General features: G+C 43.5%; 6 protein-coding genes across 6 annotated transcripts; 3 read left to right on the forward strand and 3 right to left on the reverse strand.

The window, feature by feature from the left end:
• Positions 1 to 2,035: 2,035 nt before the first annotated feature.
• BYT42DRAFT_544678 (ribosomal protein L6e-domain-containing protein) lies at positions 2,036 to 2,899 on the reverse strand (the record flags this gene model as incomplete). Its single annotated transcript, XM_051565771.1, has 3 exons — positions 2,036 to 2,191; positions 2,279 to 2,356; positions 2,426 to 2,899. 3 exons carry the CDS (start codon positions 2,897 to 2,899, stop codon positions 2,036 to 2,038), a joined length of 708 nt encoding a protein of 235 aa, XP_051425534.1.
• Positions 2,900 to 3,773: 874 nt separating this feature from the next.
• BYT42DRAFT_612518 (uncharacterized protein) lies at positions 3,774 to 5,491 on the reverse strand (the record flags this gene model as incomplete). Its single annotated transcript, XM_051571640.1, has 4 exons — positions 3,774 to 4,337; positions 4,414 to 5,069; positions 5,141 to 5,255; positions 5,309 to 5,491. 4 exons carry the CDS (start codon positions 5,489 to 5,491, stop codon positions 3,774 to 3,776), a joined length of 1,518 nt encoding a protein of 505 aa, XP_051425535.1.
• A 1,646-nt stretch (positions 5,492 to 7,137) lies between these two features.
• Positions 7,138 to 8,445, forward strand: BYT42DRAFT_563851 (uncharacterized protein). The gene is made up of 5 exons (XM_051567648.1): positions 7,138 to 7,333; positions 7,448 to 7,458; positions 7,533 to 7,657; positions 7,779 to 7,849; positions 7,952 to 8,445. Exons 1-5 carry the CDS (start codon positions 7,218 to 7,220, stop codon positions 8,322 to 8,324), a joined length of 696 nt encoding a protein of 231 aa, XP_051425536.1. The 5' UTR covers positions 7,138 to 7,217; the 3' UTR covers positions 8,325 to 8,445.
• BYT42DRAFT_563856 (mediator complex, subunit Med20) lies at positions 8,446 to 9,509 on the reverse strand. The gene is made up of 4 exons (XM_051567649.1): positions 9,446 to 9,509; positions 9,057 to 9,372; positions 8,913 to 8,996; positions 8,446 to 8,821 (listed from the first exon to the last, which is right to left on the reverse strand). The coding sequence occupies exons 1-4, from the start codon at positions 9,457 to 9,459 to the stop codon at positions 8,618 to 8,620; spliced, it is 618 nt and encodes a 205-aa protein (XP_051425537.1). The 5' UTR covers positions 9,460 to 9,509; the 3' UTR covers positions 8,446 to 8,617.
• Positions 9,510 to 12,563, forward strand: BYT42DRAFT_563859 (pseudouridine synthase). Its single transcript, XM_051567650.1, has 13 exons — positions 9,510 to 9,829; positions 9,946 to 10,027; positions 10,099 to 10,233; positions 10,305 to 10,425; positions 10,488 to 10,602; positions 10,663 to 10,875; positions 10,944 to 11,134; positions 11,231 to 11,385; positions 11,508 to 11,714; positions 11,812 to 11,944; positions 12,045 to 12,129; positions 12,200 to 12,291; positions 12,378 to 12,563. Exons 1-13 carry the CDS (start codon positions 9,627 to 9,629, stop codon positions 12,500 to 12,502), a joined length of 1,857 nt encoding a protein of 618 aa, XP_051425538.1. The 5' UTR covers positions 9,510 to 9,626; the 3' UTR covers positions 12,503 to 12,563.
• A 910-nt stretch (positions 12,564 to 13,473) lies between these two features.
• Positions 13,474 to 14,745, forward strand: BYT42DRAFT_563862 (uncharacterized protein). The gene is made up of 3 exons (XM_051567651.1): positions 13,474 to 13,620; positions 13,685 to 14,435; positions 14,543 to 14,745. The coding sequence occupies exons 1-3, from the start codon at positions 13,513 to 13,515 to the stop codon at positions 14,587 to 14,589; spliced, it is 906 nt and encodes a 301-aa protein (XP_051425539.1). The 5' UTR covers positions 13,474 to 13,512; the 3' UTR covers positions 14,590 to 14,745.
• The last annotated feature ends 190 nt before the right edge of the window (positions 14,746 to 14,935 follow it).

Consider the following 14,935-nt stretch of genomic DNA (forward strand, 5'->3'; position numbering starts at 1 on the left):
CTTGTGGACGCAGGGTCATGGGACACTACCAAACTTTTTCTGACAGTAAAAAAGAAATCACACTCGGGACACATGTAAAGAATTCTCTTTTTCACTCATTTTATCAATCCAAATTTCATCGTCAATCAAAGGTTGTCATATGCTTATTTATGTTTACAGGATAATAGGCCTTTGAGTGGTTGTAGCACCTTTAGCATAGGACTGTCTGTCAGAATAATGAGGCAAGTGTCCCTTTGAGGCATTATCTCTCCGAATTATTTCTCCGAGCAGATTCCCATGCAGATTCCCAAGGCACAGCTGCATACATGATTTGATTCAATACAAACACCCAGACGTAACTTTATATATTTTTGAAATTGAGACGTCTACAACTTGATTGTCAGTCACTGAATTTGTAAACTTTGGGGCGATTTGCAATATTTGTCCTCGATTTAGATTAGCATTTGATCGAAAGTGTCAAAGCATAAATTCGTTTAAAGAGCGTACACAGCAAAAGTGTGTGTGATACTTTAGCAATTGGGTCACGGTAGAATAAAAAGTGCAGAAAAGGGACACAGTTGTCAAGGATGCAGTTTTACTGCAATAAAATTTCGAAAAGCTGTTAATTGTCTAATGCGTCATCGACATGCGGTTCCTGCCTGTGAAATTGGGTCGATATTGGCACTGCTACGTTTCAGAAAGGGTTTGTCCACGACCACATCGACCGTTAACTTGAGGCGGTATGGGCTTCTTTATCACTAGGCGATTGTCTCTTAGAAGCTAAACGATAATATTAATTAATTCGCAGCTTGGTAACTAGTTGTCTGCAGGATGATACCTGTCTATTTCATATAGCGCGCTCTCCATGGCTGAACGATCAATGAATTCAAAACAATTTCTGATATCATTTTCTGTTATTATCATGGTAGACAATCCGCCGATATAGAGTGTAAACGGATTTTTTGGGCTCTATGCACAGCATACTCAGAGTTAAAAATCGACCCTACACATGTCCGCTCAGTCGCAAGTCTGTACATTTTGTCTCCGGAATTGTTTCTCTTCTCTCCAAAGGACATCATGATTGGCTGCCCTAGTGACAGCAGCGTGCTTCTGTGGATTAGGCCACTGACTCGGGTGCGGCGATCGGATGTGTTCATTGCTGGCTGACAAGTGGCGGCAGCGATGGGCAGAATAGGTGAGATGCTAGTTTGTTTCCAATAAGACCAATGAAAGCCACGCGATTTCATTTCCGAGCTGATGATACCATTACGGATATCGGATACAAGAGGTCCAAACAGGGACGTTAAAATTCGACATATTTTTGGACGCCTGCTCAACCTGTTCGATCAGACAAGTCTGATTATCGATCCCGGAGTTTCGGCCACCATCCGAAGTCGATCAACAACACCTAACGCATTTTGTAAGATAATGTTTGGCGTTCACTATGCGCAGACAAAAAAAGTCGTATCATATATCAGTCAATCTCTTTTACTGCTTGTTCGCGGCATTCTTTTTCTTTCGTTTCGTCTTTCCACAACTACTGCTATCTGTGCCTGTCCTATTTTACCTCGAGCGTCTGCCGTGCATAAAATTCGTGTGCCTTGTAGTGTACCATACAGGTGTTTGGCGGACTGAGGGAGCTATTTAAGGCCGACCTTGGCCGACTCTCATTGACACTCAGGGTTGCCACTACTCCATTCAATGTCAGTAGACAGAATGGAAAACATAAACCAGTAAGTTCCAAAACTTCACCTTGATGCTCGAGAGGTCTCATTTTGGTTGTCATTACGAGAAGCTTTTCCCGTACAACAGTGAAAAGGTCGGAGAGACACGATAATGGACGGTGCAGCATTTTAAATTTGATTGGTGGACAGTTTCCTCACATGGTTCATCTTTGCTCAAGCATGAATGAACCAACCCAACATGAAAAAAGAGAGAATCGTGTATGCTAAGAGAGAAACAGCAAAGTAGTGTATTTATTTTATATTTGTATTCAACCATTGCTGCCGATGATCAGAAAGCAGGAAAAGAGTCGGGTTTAAACAAATAAGGATGCTTAGAACTTCATGTTGTGGGGGAACTGACCCTTGCTCAAACCGAACGAGGTGCTCAAGTATTGACGGAGGAAAGGAGTCTTGATGACAGCATCAATGATAGCCTTGTCAACGTTCTTCTGGTCAGCGACCTTGGATTCAGGAAGAGCTTCCTTCTTCTATTATCATTTAGAAACACAAACCCGAGTCAGTCATCTCAGTCACATTTTATGCAAACCAGCATCCATCATAACAGCAGCCTTTACCTTGTCACCCTCGAGGAATTCCTTGTTGGCCTTCTTCTCGGACTTCTTGAAGTAAGCATCGTTGAACTTGTCATCGATCTAATTTTCAAACATAAAAAAAAGTTAACATAAGCATGCCGAGGTGAACTCCACTGTGCTGAATTGTACCTTGACACCAGAAATGTCAATCTTGGTGGAGGTGGCAATGACATAAGCTTGGTTGACACGTCTCAAGGGGACACCGTTGACCTTGAAGGGACCGGTGACAAGCAACAGACCGCTGTCGAGTTGCTTCAAGACGACAACACGCTTACCACGGTGACGACCGGCCAACAAAATGACAACAGCACCGGGGGTGATGGTGGAGCGAAGAGGAACAGCCTTGGAGGACTTGCGAGAGACCTTGGGCTGGGGAACATCCTCAGCGGGGTAGAAACGAGGAGCCTTCTGAGCGGGAACAGTGCGCTTACCACCGTTCTTGGCACCCTTGACTTCGACAGTCTTTTCGGCAGCAGTCTCCTTGGTAGGAGCAGCAACGGCCTTCTTCTGACGCTTGTGCAAAGCCTTCTTGGCGTAGACGGAAGAACGGCTGTAACGGCTAACGCCAGGAGCGAGGAAGCTGTTTCTGGGTGCGTGCGGCATTATATCTAGAAGAGAGGACACCAAAATTAAACCAATGTTCCTTTCCAAATGTCAAGGTCTTTTAGCCAGCCACGTTTTCTGCCCATGTCTCGTCGTATTATTGCTGTAATCAATCTTTGCGATGCGTAAAATGCTGGAAGCGTCGCGAATTCAATTGATGAGGCTCGTCTCTATTGGCGCCATGGGAATGTATGGTCACATGTGAGGTTCGTTGAACATGCTGGATCTCGACAAATGCGCATACATATTCAGGCCGTTGGTCTATCCACGATTAGAGTCGTTCATCCATCTATCTAGATCGCTTGCCGTTCGATACACTTCAATAAAGCAGAATCCATAATAACGTGGTAAATGCATCCATCAAAATAGATATGGATTGAGTCGGATGGTTTGGAGGGTCATCCATGATGCGTTGGCCGTCAAGAGATCGTCGATTCGCAGGTCATCCGTCGAGCCGCCCTTCTTTTGCATCCAAAGATCCTCTCTCGTCATCCATCGACATGGGCATACATCGTGCTGGCCATACTATATTTACCTTTGACTAATGTCGGGAAAGAGGGAGCACTTGGATGTGGCAGATGAAGGCCTTTCCTCATCCGCTCCAACAGCCACAAATTAGGAAAGTCACGTGAACACGCAAAAGTCCGATCCGGAATCCTCGCCCCGACACCCCCAGTTGGTGCCCGTCAGCCTACAAAGGGTTTCCCAGATATGGATAAAAAAGCATTGAAAGCGGCGCCTCCGGTTCTTTCCTTTCTCCTGGTTAACGTGAAAATAATATTTATGTAACAGGGACAGTTGTCTACAAAGGAATCCTATGTACAAAAATAAGGGTGGTATGGCCATAGTTGGAACGTCGGATAAAATAGAAAATTTAAAGAAAAGACCATGTTTTTAGCGACACCTGATGTTCCTCTTGGATAAGAGCGACGATTTTCTCTTGATCAAAATGAAGCCAGTTGATATCCAAGGGCGGTAATTCCTTCATCCTCCGCTGATCCGGATAATGGGCCAGACCGACGAGATAGTCGCTTCCACTGTAACGTCGCCTTGATGCCATCGGTGTATCGTGTGTCCCGTTTTTAGGACGGTCAAGACTTGACAGGTTCCAAATTTTCAAACCGGAGCGATCCCCGCTGACGAGCTTGCCTGCAGCTGCGTTCAATGCTAGCGCCGCCACTTTACATGTGTGACCATACAGTGTACGAACGTAAACGATGTCCAGTCGCTCGGGGGTGGAAACAAGCCGGTACTGCTTGATCGTATTATTGGCATGCGCGGTTGTCAGAAAGGGCTCCGAATATGCGAGGTCGGTCATCGGTTGAAGAAAATCCGACACTTGCCGACCTTGTTCAGGAACGGCGAAAAACACACGATCCTGATTGAGAGCCGAGCAATGACGCGACAAAAGGATGGCTTGTTGTGAAAAGATAATTTCCTGTAAAAAATGAAGCACGTGAGTGCCAATTCCGATGGTAGGTAGTCTTCACTCGTTTCATATGACGGTAACTTACCTGAGCTCCAATGGAATATGAACTCACGCCAACGGCCATGCCAAATGCTATGGTGGCTTTCCATACGCGATCACGAGTACCATTCCTGGTGACGATAGAGGGATAAGGACATAATTGGATGATGATGGGACGCCAGCGTATAGGACTTTGCAGCTGATGGACAAAATGCAAAGTTGGTATGGGTGTTTCTTCAATCAAAAAGGCCAAAAGTTTCATATTTTTGGTGCATATGACGATCATCGGGTAAGATAAAGCGATAGCTTCCACACTTTGATCGGTGCGGTGAGATTTGGAGGAGAGCGGGCGATATTCTACGACTTCCTCGGCTTTCAATGACGGACTGGTCACATCCAGCTTCCATATTGAGAATCCACCATTCTCCAGTCCAACCACAAGACAGGTCTGGCCGGTCGGACTTCCTTTGGATTCCAGCCTGATACAACTTATGCGCGAAGTGGTCTCCAAAAGCAAATCACCACAAAATTTTGGTACCCTGTCCCCGTCAGTAAAGCGCCACACCTTGACAAACGAATGATTGGTATCAGCAATACAAAGCATATTCTCGTCAAATTGCACTCGTTGTCGTTGTCGGCTCCGCTCACTCGTAGCCAAAGTAGCACGATCAAAGACCTTGAAACTACTGATCTGACAATTGCCTACATATAAGATATCAGCAAGATCCGTTCAGTGAACATTGAGCCGTGTCAACCCTTGACATATTGCGTACCGGACTGCCAGTTGTGGTTGATCTTGTACTTTAACTTCCAGTTAATATTCTTTCTTTTGATTATTTTCTCTTGAGGAAAGTCGGTGAATCGGCAGTAAAACAAAGGTTTCCACAGCTATGTAAAGTGTTAATAGAATTGGCCAGATAGCGGCCGCAATGGCAACTTACCATGGCATCGTTGGCCAGCCGAGACCAATATGAGTTGACTAGCTGACACCGAATGAGATCGGCTGCTGATAAATAGCTAAAAATATGGAGCAAGAGTTCCTCTGACAGCAACGACGAACTAAAATCGATCAATTTGGCGGAACGGTATAAGCATCGCTGCCGCTTCTTTGGCGGCGATTTCATCATGAGCTCGAATCGTCCTATCTCAAGGAGAGGCGCACACAGAAAGTGTGTGGTTTCACTATGGTGCAGGCGGGGTTTGAACCAACAACGAACCAACGAAATCCGCCTTGACTTGTAAGTGTGTCTCCTCTGTGAAAAAAAAAAAAAAAAAAATATGAAACATGGCATTGATCTGCCAAAACAAAGTGGAAAAGAACGGACGGAGCGCGCCGTTGCCCTTTTTATTACCATACAAAGGTGCTTCTTTTCTACGCTGAAAGACTTGACACGCGTGAATAACGAAATAGGTGTTATGACGTACTTTTGCGATTGGCCATCGAGCTCATATTAGCGTGGCTCGCGTGTGAATCTTTTCTTATTGACTGACCAATGTCGACAACATGGACAGAAAGGGGGAGGACAGAGGAATCAAGTGGTTGTGGTGCATTGTCGATGAATGAAGCATGATAATGGTATCTCTGTGACACATTGCCTGCTACGATTGCATTATCCATTTTTCGAAATACAACATTTGAATTTCCCTTTTCGCAACACATGTTGGATATTAAGGGCATTTGCAACCTTATAATTTTCTGGGAGACGCCGCCCATCTTGCAGTTCTTCCAATGCAATTGATATGGAAAGAAATCCATCCATCGGTCTAACTCGTGAAATTCCCAATGCCAATGGTGACATTTGATTTTATTATGTCCATATTTTTGTCTATTTATCCTACATTACCGAACCATTGATGCATTTTTTACAAGGAAAACCTGGATTTTCTGTAAATCAGATTAAAATTGATATGGGACGTCAAGGGTGCACCATGACTGAACTGGGACTAAATCAGAAAATTTGGAGTGATGCTTAAAATAGACCGAGATTCTGGAGGAAAACTTTTGTTTCTACTTTATCAATCTTCATCCTTCTTGACCATCCATGTTTTCCCCCACTGGATGAGGTGAGCAAATCGTAACACAAATGTATAACAGTCACACCCCAGACGGGTCACCAGTCCGACCTATTTTTAAAGATAGTGGACATCCGAACTGCAAAGGTGGAGTTGGAATTAAAAGCATAACCTTTTTTCTCCATCACGGACATGTTTGTGGTGGTTGGGTGATTGCAATTGGGGAATTTCGCTGAAGAGCATGGTTTTTTTTTTGACGTAATGTAATGCCTTTCCTCTTAGTGGCGATGTGTAACATCTTGGCTGCCATTCTTAATCGTGTTTCCCGAAGCACTGGCCAATCATGTTACACGTGGTCGAAATTTTTGCGCAACCTTCTGAGAAATCTGTTTTTCTTTTTTCCATCAGAGAAATGAAAAAAAAAAATTCAACTTGATGCCTTGCCATGCACTCAATTCCCTATTTTCCGAGAAAGAAGGGATCGAAACAGCTAATGCAGAATAGAATGCAGTGTGCATAAACTCGAGGATTACTGAGAATCTCTCACAGGAGAAAGAATAAAGGTTCTTCCTTTCTAATCATGAATGGAAAAAAAGAAGAACGAAATATAAAACAGAAAAAGGAAAACAAGGTTGTCCACCTCAGTGTGAGTTGAATCACAGCCATTAGGCGGGTCTGGTTTTTTTTGAATCCTTGTTGCACACAGTCTAATCTCCCTGTCTCAACCCACCAGATATAAAAACAATGCTGGAGGATCTTTTATCCCTTTTTCACCTCTCTTTTTTTATTATTATTATTATTTGCCTTTTCCTTTAGCTTCGATTGACTTGCAACATCATGAAAGTCACTTTCCTTGCTATTCTTACCTTCTTCGTTGCGTTGATCGCGGCCCAAAAAGAAGCTTTCTATGTCACTTCTCCCTTGAAGGGCAGCAAATTCAAGCCTGGTGATGTGTATGTACTCAAAGCGTTGGCGTGACAATAAAATGAAACTAACCATATTCTCTTTGTCGATTTTTCTCGATTTCTCCAATTACCTTATTTTATTCGATGGCAAATTTCTCACAGCATTCATATCAGTAAGTTGAACCGCCATTGATGGTTACCCCGCTTTTAGGATACTTATTGTTTGCTGCTTGATTTACTTCGATAGACTGGCTCAATGGTATTGATGAGGAGGTCAAGGTCGTCTTGATTGGAGGCACCAGCCCTGATCGTATGCAGCCTGTCGGTCATACTTTCAATGTTAATGGTTCGGATGGCTACAAGGACTGGGAGGTAGGTCAACAGATTGGAAATCATTGTTTTCCTGAATTTCTCGCGCGTGGGGCATACCCATTGCTGGCAACATTGTGTGACCCGATATGTCTGACACATGGATTCTTTTCATTTCCCACAGGTTCCGAAAGACCTTCAACCCAATGTGAACTACGCTTTCCAATTCCAATACAAGGCTCAGAACGGTTCGACGTATGTTGGCTTCTCAAATTCGGATTTTCTGGATTCCGAATTTGTTTGTGCATTTGCATGGTTCCGATGAACTAAATTTGATTTGGCTTTAATATTCTCTAGTGAATTCGCTTATTCCGATCCTTTCACTTTGGAAGGCAGTGCCAGTGGCTCGGCTTCGTCCAACAGCGCCTCGTCTACTTCGTCGCGTATCACCGCTGCTACCACTGATGGCGCCGTTGCTACGGGTAGCTCGTCTGTATCCAGTGTTGCTCCATCGTCCGTTGCTTCGTCATCTGTTGCTCCTTCTTCTGCCGCGTCTCCTGCCGCGTCTTCCCCTGCTTCTTCAGGCCCTGCTTCTCCCTCGGTCGAACCCACTACCTCGGCTAGTTTGACACCTGAACCAGAGAAGGACGGCAATGCAGCTGCCGGTCTCCGATGGACCGCTGTTGCCATCTGTGCTCCTGCCATCTTGGCTGCCGTCTTCCTTTCCTAAGCAGTCCGCTCTTTATCTTTTGATTTAAAAAAGGGAGAATTTATAATGTAATAATTCCTAATGGCTCTCTTATTCTTAGTTATAGAAAAGAAAGAACTATAAAATAATATTAAAGGAAACATGTTGTTTCTATCGTGTTCCTTTTTATTTGCTGGAAAGACATTAAATATTCAATGAGGAATGTACAGAAAAAGAGAACATGACTTAGAGAGGCAAACATAGCTTAAACAGAGACATGATTACAAAGAGCATGGTTTAAAAGGGAACGTGCTTAAAAAGAAAAGAGGTTGTTTTTAGAGTAGGCCATCATTGCGGAATAGCATCATGTATTGGTATCCTGTGTGGGCTGTAGTAAATTCATGATTACTTAGACCCACCGCTTCATAGTTGTATTCGTATTCACATGACAGTTGGGCTGAAGGTGGTACAACCGATTCCACGAATTCTCGTAGAAGGTCGCTCACTGTGTTGGGGGCCGAACATGGATGATAATTCAGCTGTAAAGTACCGTACACCACAGTAAAAGATATGGACAACAGATTCAGTCACTATCTATCGAAATCAAATTAACCGACTAATATCCCTTACCTCCAACAACAACCCTTTGTATGTTGAGCCAAGCAAAATGTTGGCGACTCGTAAAGTAAAGTCCCCAATCTCGAAACTTGTGCCCTAAGAAAACATTAATGCGTCAGGGATTCTGGGCTTGATAATCAAATAGGCTATACACACTTCAATCGTCACATTCTGTCTTAACTGCCACAGGTTTTTAAGACGAGACAGGACCACTTCCATTTCCTTTTCAGCTTCCACAACGACACTCCCGTCAACCATACAATAAACCTGGCCGGACTGTTGCCCTAGTGATACTTGGCATAGTAGTTTACTATCTTTCAATGCGAGCTGTCGAGTATTTTGACTGGCATCGCGGTACACCTTGAATGACAGTGACCACGGTCCGGTGTTCTTGCCTTGCAGCGATTTCGTCACATGCTCCGCTATATACGTAAAGTCGCGCATGCCCGTGGCATTTTTCCATCGCACCAGACTGAAAGTAGCCGAAGGCAAAAGCAATTCAGTAATAGGACAGAAAATAGAATGAATAAAAAGTGATCATTTACCATGTGACACCCATGACTTTCCGCTGGCTTGGACCTGGTTATGTGAATCGTTGTAGAGTGAATTCACCCATTTCCAGCAGCAGCTCCAATTGAGTTAGTGGCTTAGTCGCTGCTGCAATTTAAAGTGCAACGACATGATTTTGCATATCCATTTATTTTGGACTCTTGACCCGATCCGACAATGGGAAATCTTTTTTCAAAATCGACCCCGCAGGTGCCAGAGCCAACATCAGGAAAGAGAAGATTTGACCCTGATGAAGACGGTGTTACGAAGCGTCCACGTTTAGCAGACGACGATGAAGCTCTCGTGACAGAAGACATGGTGGGCATCGCCATGTATGTCCGTCCGGAATTGCCTGGATTCCACTGTATTATCAAATACAGGTATGAGAAAAATGCGGACGATGTCTCTTATGGCGGAAGAATAGCTAATACTAATGTAATTTATTGGGATCCAAAAATATGGATGATGGAATTTTTTATTTTATTTTTTATCTCAGAGCCGAAGATTTTTTGGTCAACGAAGTGGATTTAAGCGGTCAAGTTGCGCATTTGACGTCTTTTGAGTTACCGACTATCAAGGTACAGCGATCCTTGTGTGACAAAAAGAACATACTTCGATGTACTTATTAATTTTTTCCCTCTAATACCAGACTTCCACTGAAGGAATCCTTACTGCGCCTGAACTTGACAAACGCGTCCAAGAAGTGCTTGGCGAAGACTTTTCCAAACAGTTCCGTCACTTTTTAGACAATCCAGACAATACCGAAAATACCATTTCGATCCAGGTAACCCTCTTTTTCATGCGGTTCATTTTATTGGCCATCCTTTCCCATTAACTGTAAACTTGCTCCAACAGACCACCCAAGAATCCCGTTATAAATTTTATCGTATCATTGAAAATCACCTCGACACAAAACTGGCCCTCGTATCAAGAGATGGCCTACTGAAGGTGTCTTGGCCGACATCCGACACTGAAAGTGAGAATAATGATTATCATTTTTGATTTAATCCCATTAATGCTTTGCCACTTATTTCACAGCGCGCCCTCCTTTCATTGACTACAACGAACTTGGAGGCGAGTATTTGCAATTCAACGTTTATAAAGCAGGCGTGGATACCATGGGCGTCGTCAACTTGATTTCCGGTTATTCAAAGTACGGTTCAGGAAAGGCCTTATCATGGAAAAAAATGACTCAATCGAGATCTCCACTTAGGATTCCCATTAAAAACTTTGGTTACGCTGGAAATAAGGATTCACGCGCTATTACCGTACAAGCTATGACTTTGCGCAGAGGACGCCCTGAAAAACTTGCCAGTATCCGCGAAGATCTTGAGAAGCGTGACATTTACATTGGCAATTATTCTTTTGTGCCTCAAGGTTTGACTCTGGGAGACTTGAGCGGCAATCGTTTTACAATTGTTTTACGGTAAAAAGTGGCAGGACGAACATTTTGGACGACCATTGGAATCTCATCTGGTTTTCACTATTGAATAGCGACGTGACGGGATCCTCGGAAGCAACCATAAGTGAATCACTTGAATCCTTGAGAAAAACAGGCTTCATCAATTATTTTGGCATGCAACGATTCGGATCCAGTGCTATCATGACGCATGAAATTGGACGAGAAGTAATGAAGAAGAACTTTGAAGCTGCAACGGATCTGATTCTGAAGCCAAGAGCAGGAGGTAAAACAAAAAATATTCTTTAGACAGTACTGCTCATGGTAATTTTGAAAACTAATAATTTTTTCATTGCTTTCTATGCCGCTTACAAAATGACAGAAAAACTTGAATTCGCTAAAGCCCGGCAAGTATGGTACGAAACTCGAGATGCCACCGCTGCGTTGGCTTTGTTTCCCAAGCGTGCTCGTGCCGAGAGAACCATTATTGGAACTTATATTCAATCACCAGGCGATCACAAGCGAGCCATTGGGGCTGTAAGGATTTCTCAGTTTTTCCATTTTATTTTTTATTTTATGTCATATTTTTATTTTATTTGTCAAACAGAAACACAAATCATGCTGATCGAATGGATTCTCATTTACATTATTGATTCTAGTTGCCAAGGAATTTGCGAACATTGTATTGTCATGCCTATCAATCATATATCTGGAATCGGGTTGTGTCTGAACGTATCAAGCGTTTTGGTTACGATAAACCCTTGGCGGGAGATTTGGTATTAGTCGATGCTTCGGATGACGACACTGTGAAAACTCGCAAGCAAACTGCCAAACAACAAAACGCAGGACGTAGAGATCCCAACGCTGTAAGTAAACGATCTTCATTACCCCTCACCTTTGCCTTTTCTTTATTTTTGAATTTTTGGCATCACTCATACCCTTATTTTTATTTTTTTTTTGTAGCGAAAAATGCCCAAGATATTAAAGGAATCAGAACTCGAGGATTATACCATAGATGATGTCGTTTATCCTTTGCCTGGATCCAAGACCAAGTATCCAAAGAATGAGATGGGTCAATTTTACAAGGAATTATTAGGTATGTACAATGACTAGCACCATCCCTCGTCTCAATTTTTATTGAATATCGAAATAATGTTGAATTTTTTTTGTGGATTTTTTTTTTTTGGGAACAACAGCGCAGGATGACATGCAAACCGGCCACTTCCAAAATCTGCCGGGCGATTACAGATACATGATGGCAAAGGCAAAAGATCTCACTTGGTAAGTTTCTTTGAACATGGACAATAGCTGGGATTCTCCATTCACTTGGGAATATCGTACGTGTATTCAGGTCATTTGTCCGTTACGACGATCCAATGGCCAAGCTCTGTAACACGGACATTGACATATTGAAATCTGAAGCTCAGCCGAGTGCTGCAACTGGTACGATAATTTTTCTTTCCCTTTCCATTTTGTTCCAATTTGCGTCCCCATATCTCATCTCATCTCTTTTTTCCTTTCTTGTCCAGGTAAACACCTGGCTCTTCGATTAGAATTCACCTTGGGAACCAGTCAATACGCCACCATGCTCTTGCGTGAAATTATGAAGGGCGATACATCGTCGCAGAGTCAATCACGATTGTTGCATGCATAAACGTTGCCCCTGCGCTTAGCACGCTGAGAATAAAATTTATCGAGCTATAGACGTTTTGATTTCTGTTTTTGGGCCCATTTTTGTGCTCCTAAGTGATATCTGGTGGTACCTTGTGCTACATCATGCAGTGTATATGGGCATCTACTTTGAGTAACCTCCCCACTCAAAAATAACGCTCCGTATGCAATTATACGCTCTAGAAGAAACACAAGAAAAAGAAAAAACAAAGAGTCAGAAATGTCACAAAATGGAACCAACACCATCATTTATCCACCAGAAACATGCATTATTTCATTTTTTTTATCATTTGAAACCGAGATTCAACATTTCGCCTAAAAAAAGGGGTTAAAAATAAAAAATAAAAAAGCGACCGACTAGAAAAAAAATTTATGTGGATGGGTAAAACGATTGTCCATGATAGACGTAGTGAAACACAAAGGAAATCTTTGAAGGTTTGGAAGCAATAATAGCGAAACCTGGGGTAAAGATAAGTGTATAAGTCCATATCCGTGCAGATAGTGTAAACTATACAGGCCGTGCAAACGTGGATATAGAGAAGAATAAGGTTATGGCGCCACTTGTGCATGGTTCACACATAGACTACGGTGTGGAGTATATCTCTAAAGGAAGGTGTATAATTGGGATTGGACCGAGGTACATCACGCCATTAAAAAATTGACTTTTTTGCCCATTGTCAATTTTCAAAAATGAAAGAGTTTATTTTCAGGCGTGGGGCATGGTTTTACATTTCTCACGAGAACCCGATATACCCTGGCCGTGTGACCAATCGGGGGTTGGATATACCATAAACGTGTCTGAGATGTCTGGATATACCAGTATAATGACTCAAACCCCGCATTTCACTCGAGTTCCGCCATTCTCAACAACTCCGCATAATGATACTGTCCAAATCGCCACCGTCCAAGATCATATAAATAGGGCCGGTTCTTGCCACCCATCCATTTTTTCATCATCGCTTTCTTCTCTTCAAAGCTCAAACAATCTCAACAATGGCCAACACTCAAGTTTACCTCAAGGATGCCCGCTACGGCAAGGACCTCGTCCGCTTCATGCGTGTCTACCGCAACGGTCCCCAGCAAGTCTGCTCTGAGCTCACCGTAAGTCTCCTTTGACATCTTATATGCGCATCTGAACTCCTTTTTTTAACTTCTTTGTTCTTAGGTGAGATTGTTGTTGGAAGGTGACATCGAAACCTCCTACACCAAGGCTGACAACTCCGTTGTCGTCCCCACCGATACCTGCAAGAACACCGTCAACGTCTTGGGCAAGCGAAGCAAGAACTGCGAAAACATCGAAGTCTTCGGTCAGGAAATCACTGAACACATGTTGAAGATGTACGGTCACATCTCTGGTGTCATTGTCGAAATCCTCAAGCACAAGTGGACCCGCATGATCGTCGATGGCAAGCCCCACCCCCACTCCTTCGTCCGTGATGGTGAGGAACTCTCCACCACCCGTGTCTACCACCAGCGTGCCGGTAACAAGGTTACCATCACCTCTGGCTTGAAGAACTTGTTGGTCCTCAAGACCACCGGCTCTGCTTTCCACGGTTTCCACATGTGCGAGTACACCACCCTCCCCGAAGTCTGGGACCGTATCTTCTCCACTGCCATTGACTGCAAGTGGACCTTCGAATCCCACAACCCCTCCGTCTTGCGCCGTATCAACTACCAGGCCATCCACGAAGGTGTCAAGGAAATCACCATGGCCACTTTCGCCAACGACGACTCCGCCTCCGTCCAGGCCACTATGTACTTGATGCAACAGCAAATTTTGGGCCGGTTCCCAGAAGTTGCTGAAATCGAGTACACCTTGCCCAACAAGCACTACGTCCAAATCGACTTGAGCAAGTTCGGTATTGACAACTCTGGCAAGAACTTGGATCTCTACTACCCCCAGGCCGATCCCTCTGGTAAGTTTTCTATAACCCGGGATACTTTCTTTTTTCCTCCTCGGCGGGGATTAAGGAATCGGTGACTGAATAAGAAACAAATGACTAAATATCTTCTTAATCTGTAGGTCTCATCAACTGCACTGTCGCTCGCAAGCCCAACGCCAAGTTGTAAATTGCCCCTTTCCATCTCTTTGATATCCTCCGAGAATGATCTCTTACAGCACTAAATGACCGTTGATTCGGGACATAGATAGTTAGCTTGAACCTTTTCCCTGTGACATTTGCAATGATCATATAAAAGCGTTGTTTGAAAAAATTTATTCCGATTGGTCTTCAAAAATTTTGGGATTTCTTTTTTTGGGGGAAGTTTGGGGGGTTGTGATGCAATGGAATGAAAACGACTACTGATGCTGTATAGTTGAACCGAAGGAAAATCTATTGGAAATCTCTATTCGGCAGCAACTTACGAAACGGGGAAAATCGACTGGATGGATACAAGGGAAGGATGGAAATGGTAA

Source organism: Radiomyces spectabilis, assembly GCF_025331425.1.
Source record: "Radiomyces spectabilis strain NRRL 2753 chromosome Unknown BYT42scaffold_4, whole genome shotgun sequence".
NCBI classification, from domain to species: domain Eukaryota; kingdom Fungi; phylum Mucoromycota; class Mucoromycetes; order Mucorales; family Radiomycetaceae; genus Radiomyces; species Radiomyces spectabilis.

What these genes read in the sequence shown, in the direction of transcription:
- BYT42DRAFT_563859 (XM_051567650.1), top strand. Translation starts at nt 9,627, where the DNA reads ATGGGAAATCTTTTTTCAAAATCGACCCCGCAGGTGCCAGAGCCAACA. An exon ending in TTGAGTTACCGACTATCAAG is followed by an intron (nt 10,028 to 10,098) that starts GTACAGCGATCC and finishes CTCTAATACCAG; the next exon opens with ACTTCCACTGAAGGAATCCT. An exon ending in GCCGACATCCGACACTGAAA is followed by an intron (nt 10,426 to 10,487) that starts GTGAGAATAATG and finishes CTTATTTCACAG; the next exon opens with CGCGCCCTCCTTTCATTGAC.
- BYT42DRAFT_563856 (XM_051567649.1), bottom strand. An exon ending in GACAGAATGTGACGATTGAA is followed by an intron (nt 8,997 to 9,056) that starts GTGTGTATAGCC and finishes ATGTTTTCTTAG; the next exon opens with GGCACAAGTTTCGAGATTGG. An exon ending in ACAAAGGGTTGTTGTTGGAG is followed by an intron (nt 8,822 to 8,912) that starts GTAAGGGATATT and finishes GGTACTTTACAG; the next exon opens with CTGAATTATCATCCATGTTC.
- BYT42DRAFT_563862 (XM_051567651.1), top strand. Translation starts at nt 13,513, where the DNA reads ATGGCCAACACTCAAGTTTACCTCAAGGATGCCCGCTACGGCAAGGAC. An exon ending in AAGTCTGCTCTGAGCTCACC is followed by an intron (nt 13,621 to 13,684) that starts GTAAGTCTCCTT and finishes CTTTGTTCTTAG; the next exon opens with GTGAGATTGTTGTTGGAAGG. An exon ending in CCCCCAGGCCGATCCCTCTG is followed by an intron (nt 14,436 to 14,542) that starts GTAAGTTTTCTA and finishes CTTAATCTGTAG; the next exon opens with GTCTCATCAACTGCACTGTC.
- BYT42DRAFT_563851 (XM_051567648.1), top strand. Translation starts at nt 7,218, where the DNA reads ATGAAAGTCACTTTCCTTGCTATTCTTACCTTCTTCGTTGCGTTGATC. An exon ending in ATGGCTACAAGGACTGGGAG is followed by an intron (nt 7,658 to 7,778) that starts GTAGGTCAACAG and finishes CATTTCCCACAG; the next exon opens with GTTCCGAAAGACCTTCAACC. An exon ending in AAGGCTCAGAACGGTTCGAC is followed by an intron (nt 7,850 to 7,951) that starts GTATGTTGGCTT and finishes AATATTCTCTAG; the next exon opens with TGAATTCGCTTATTCCGATC.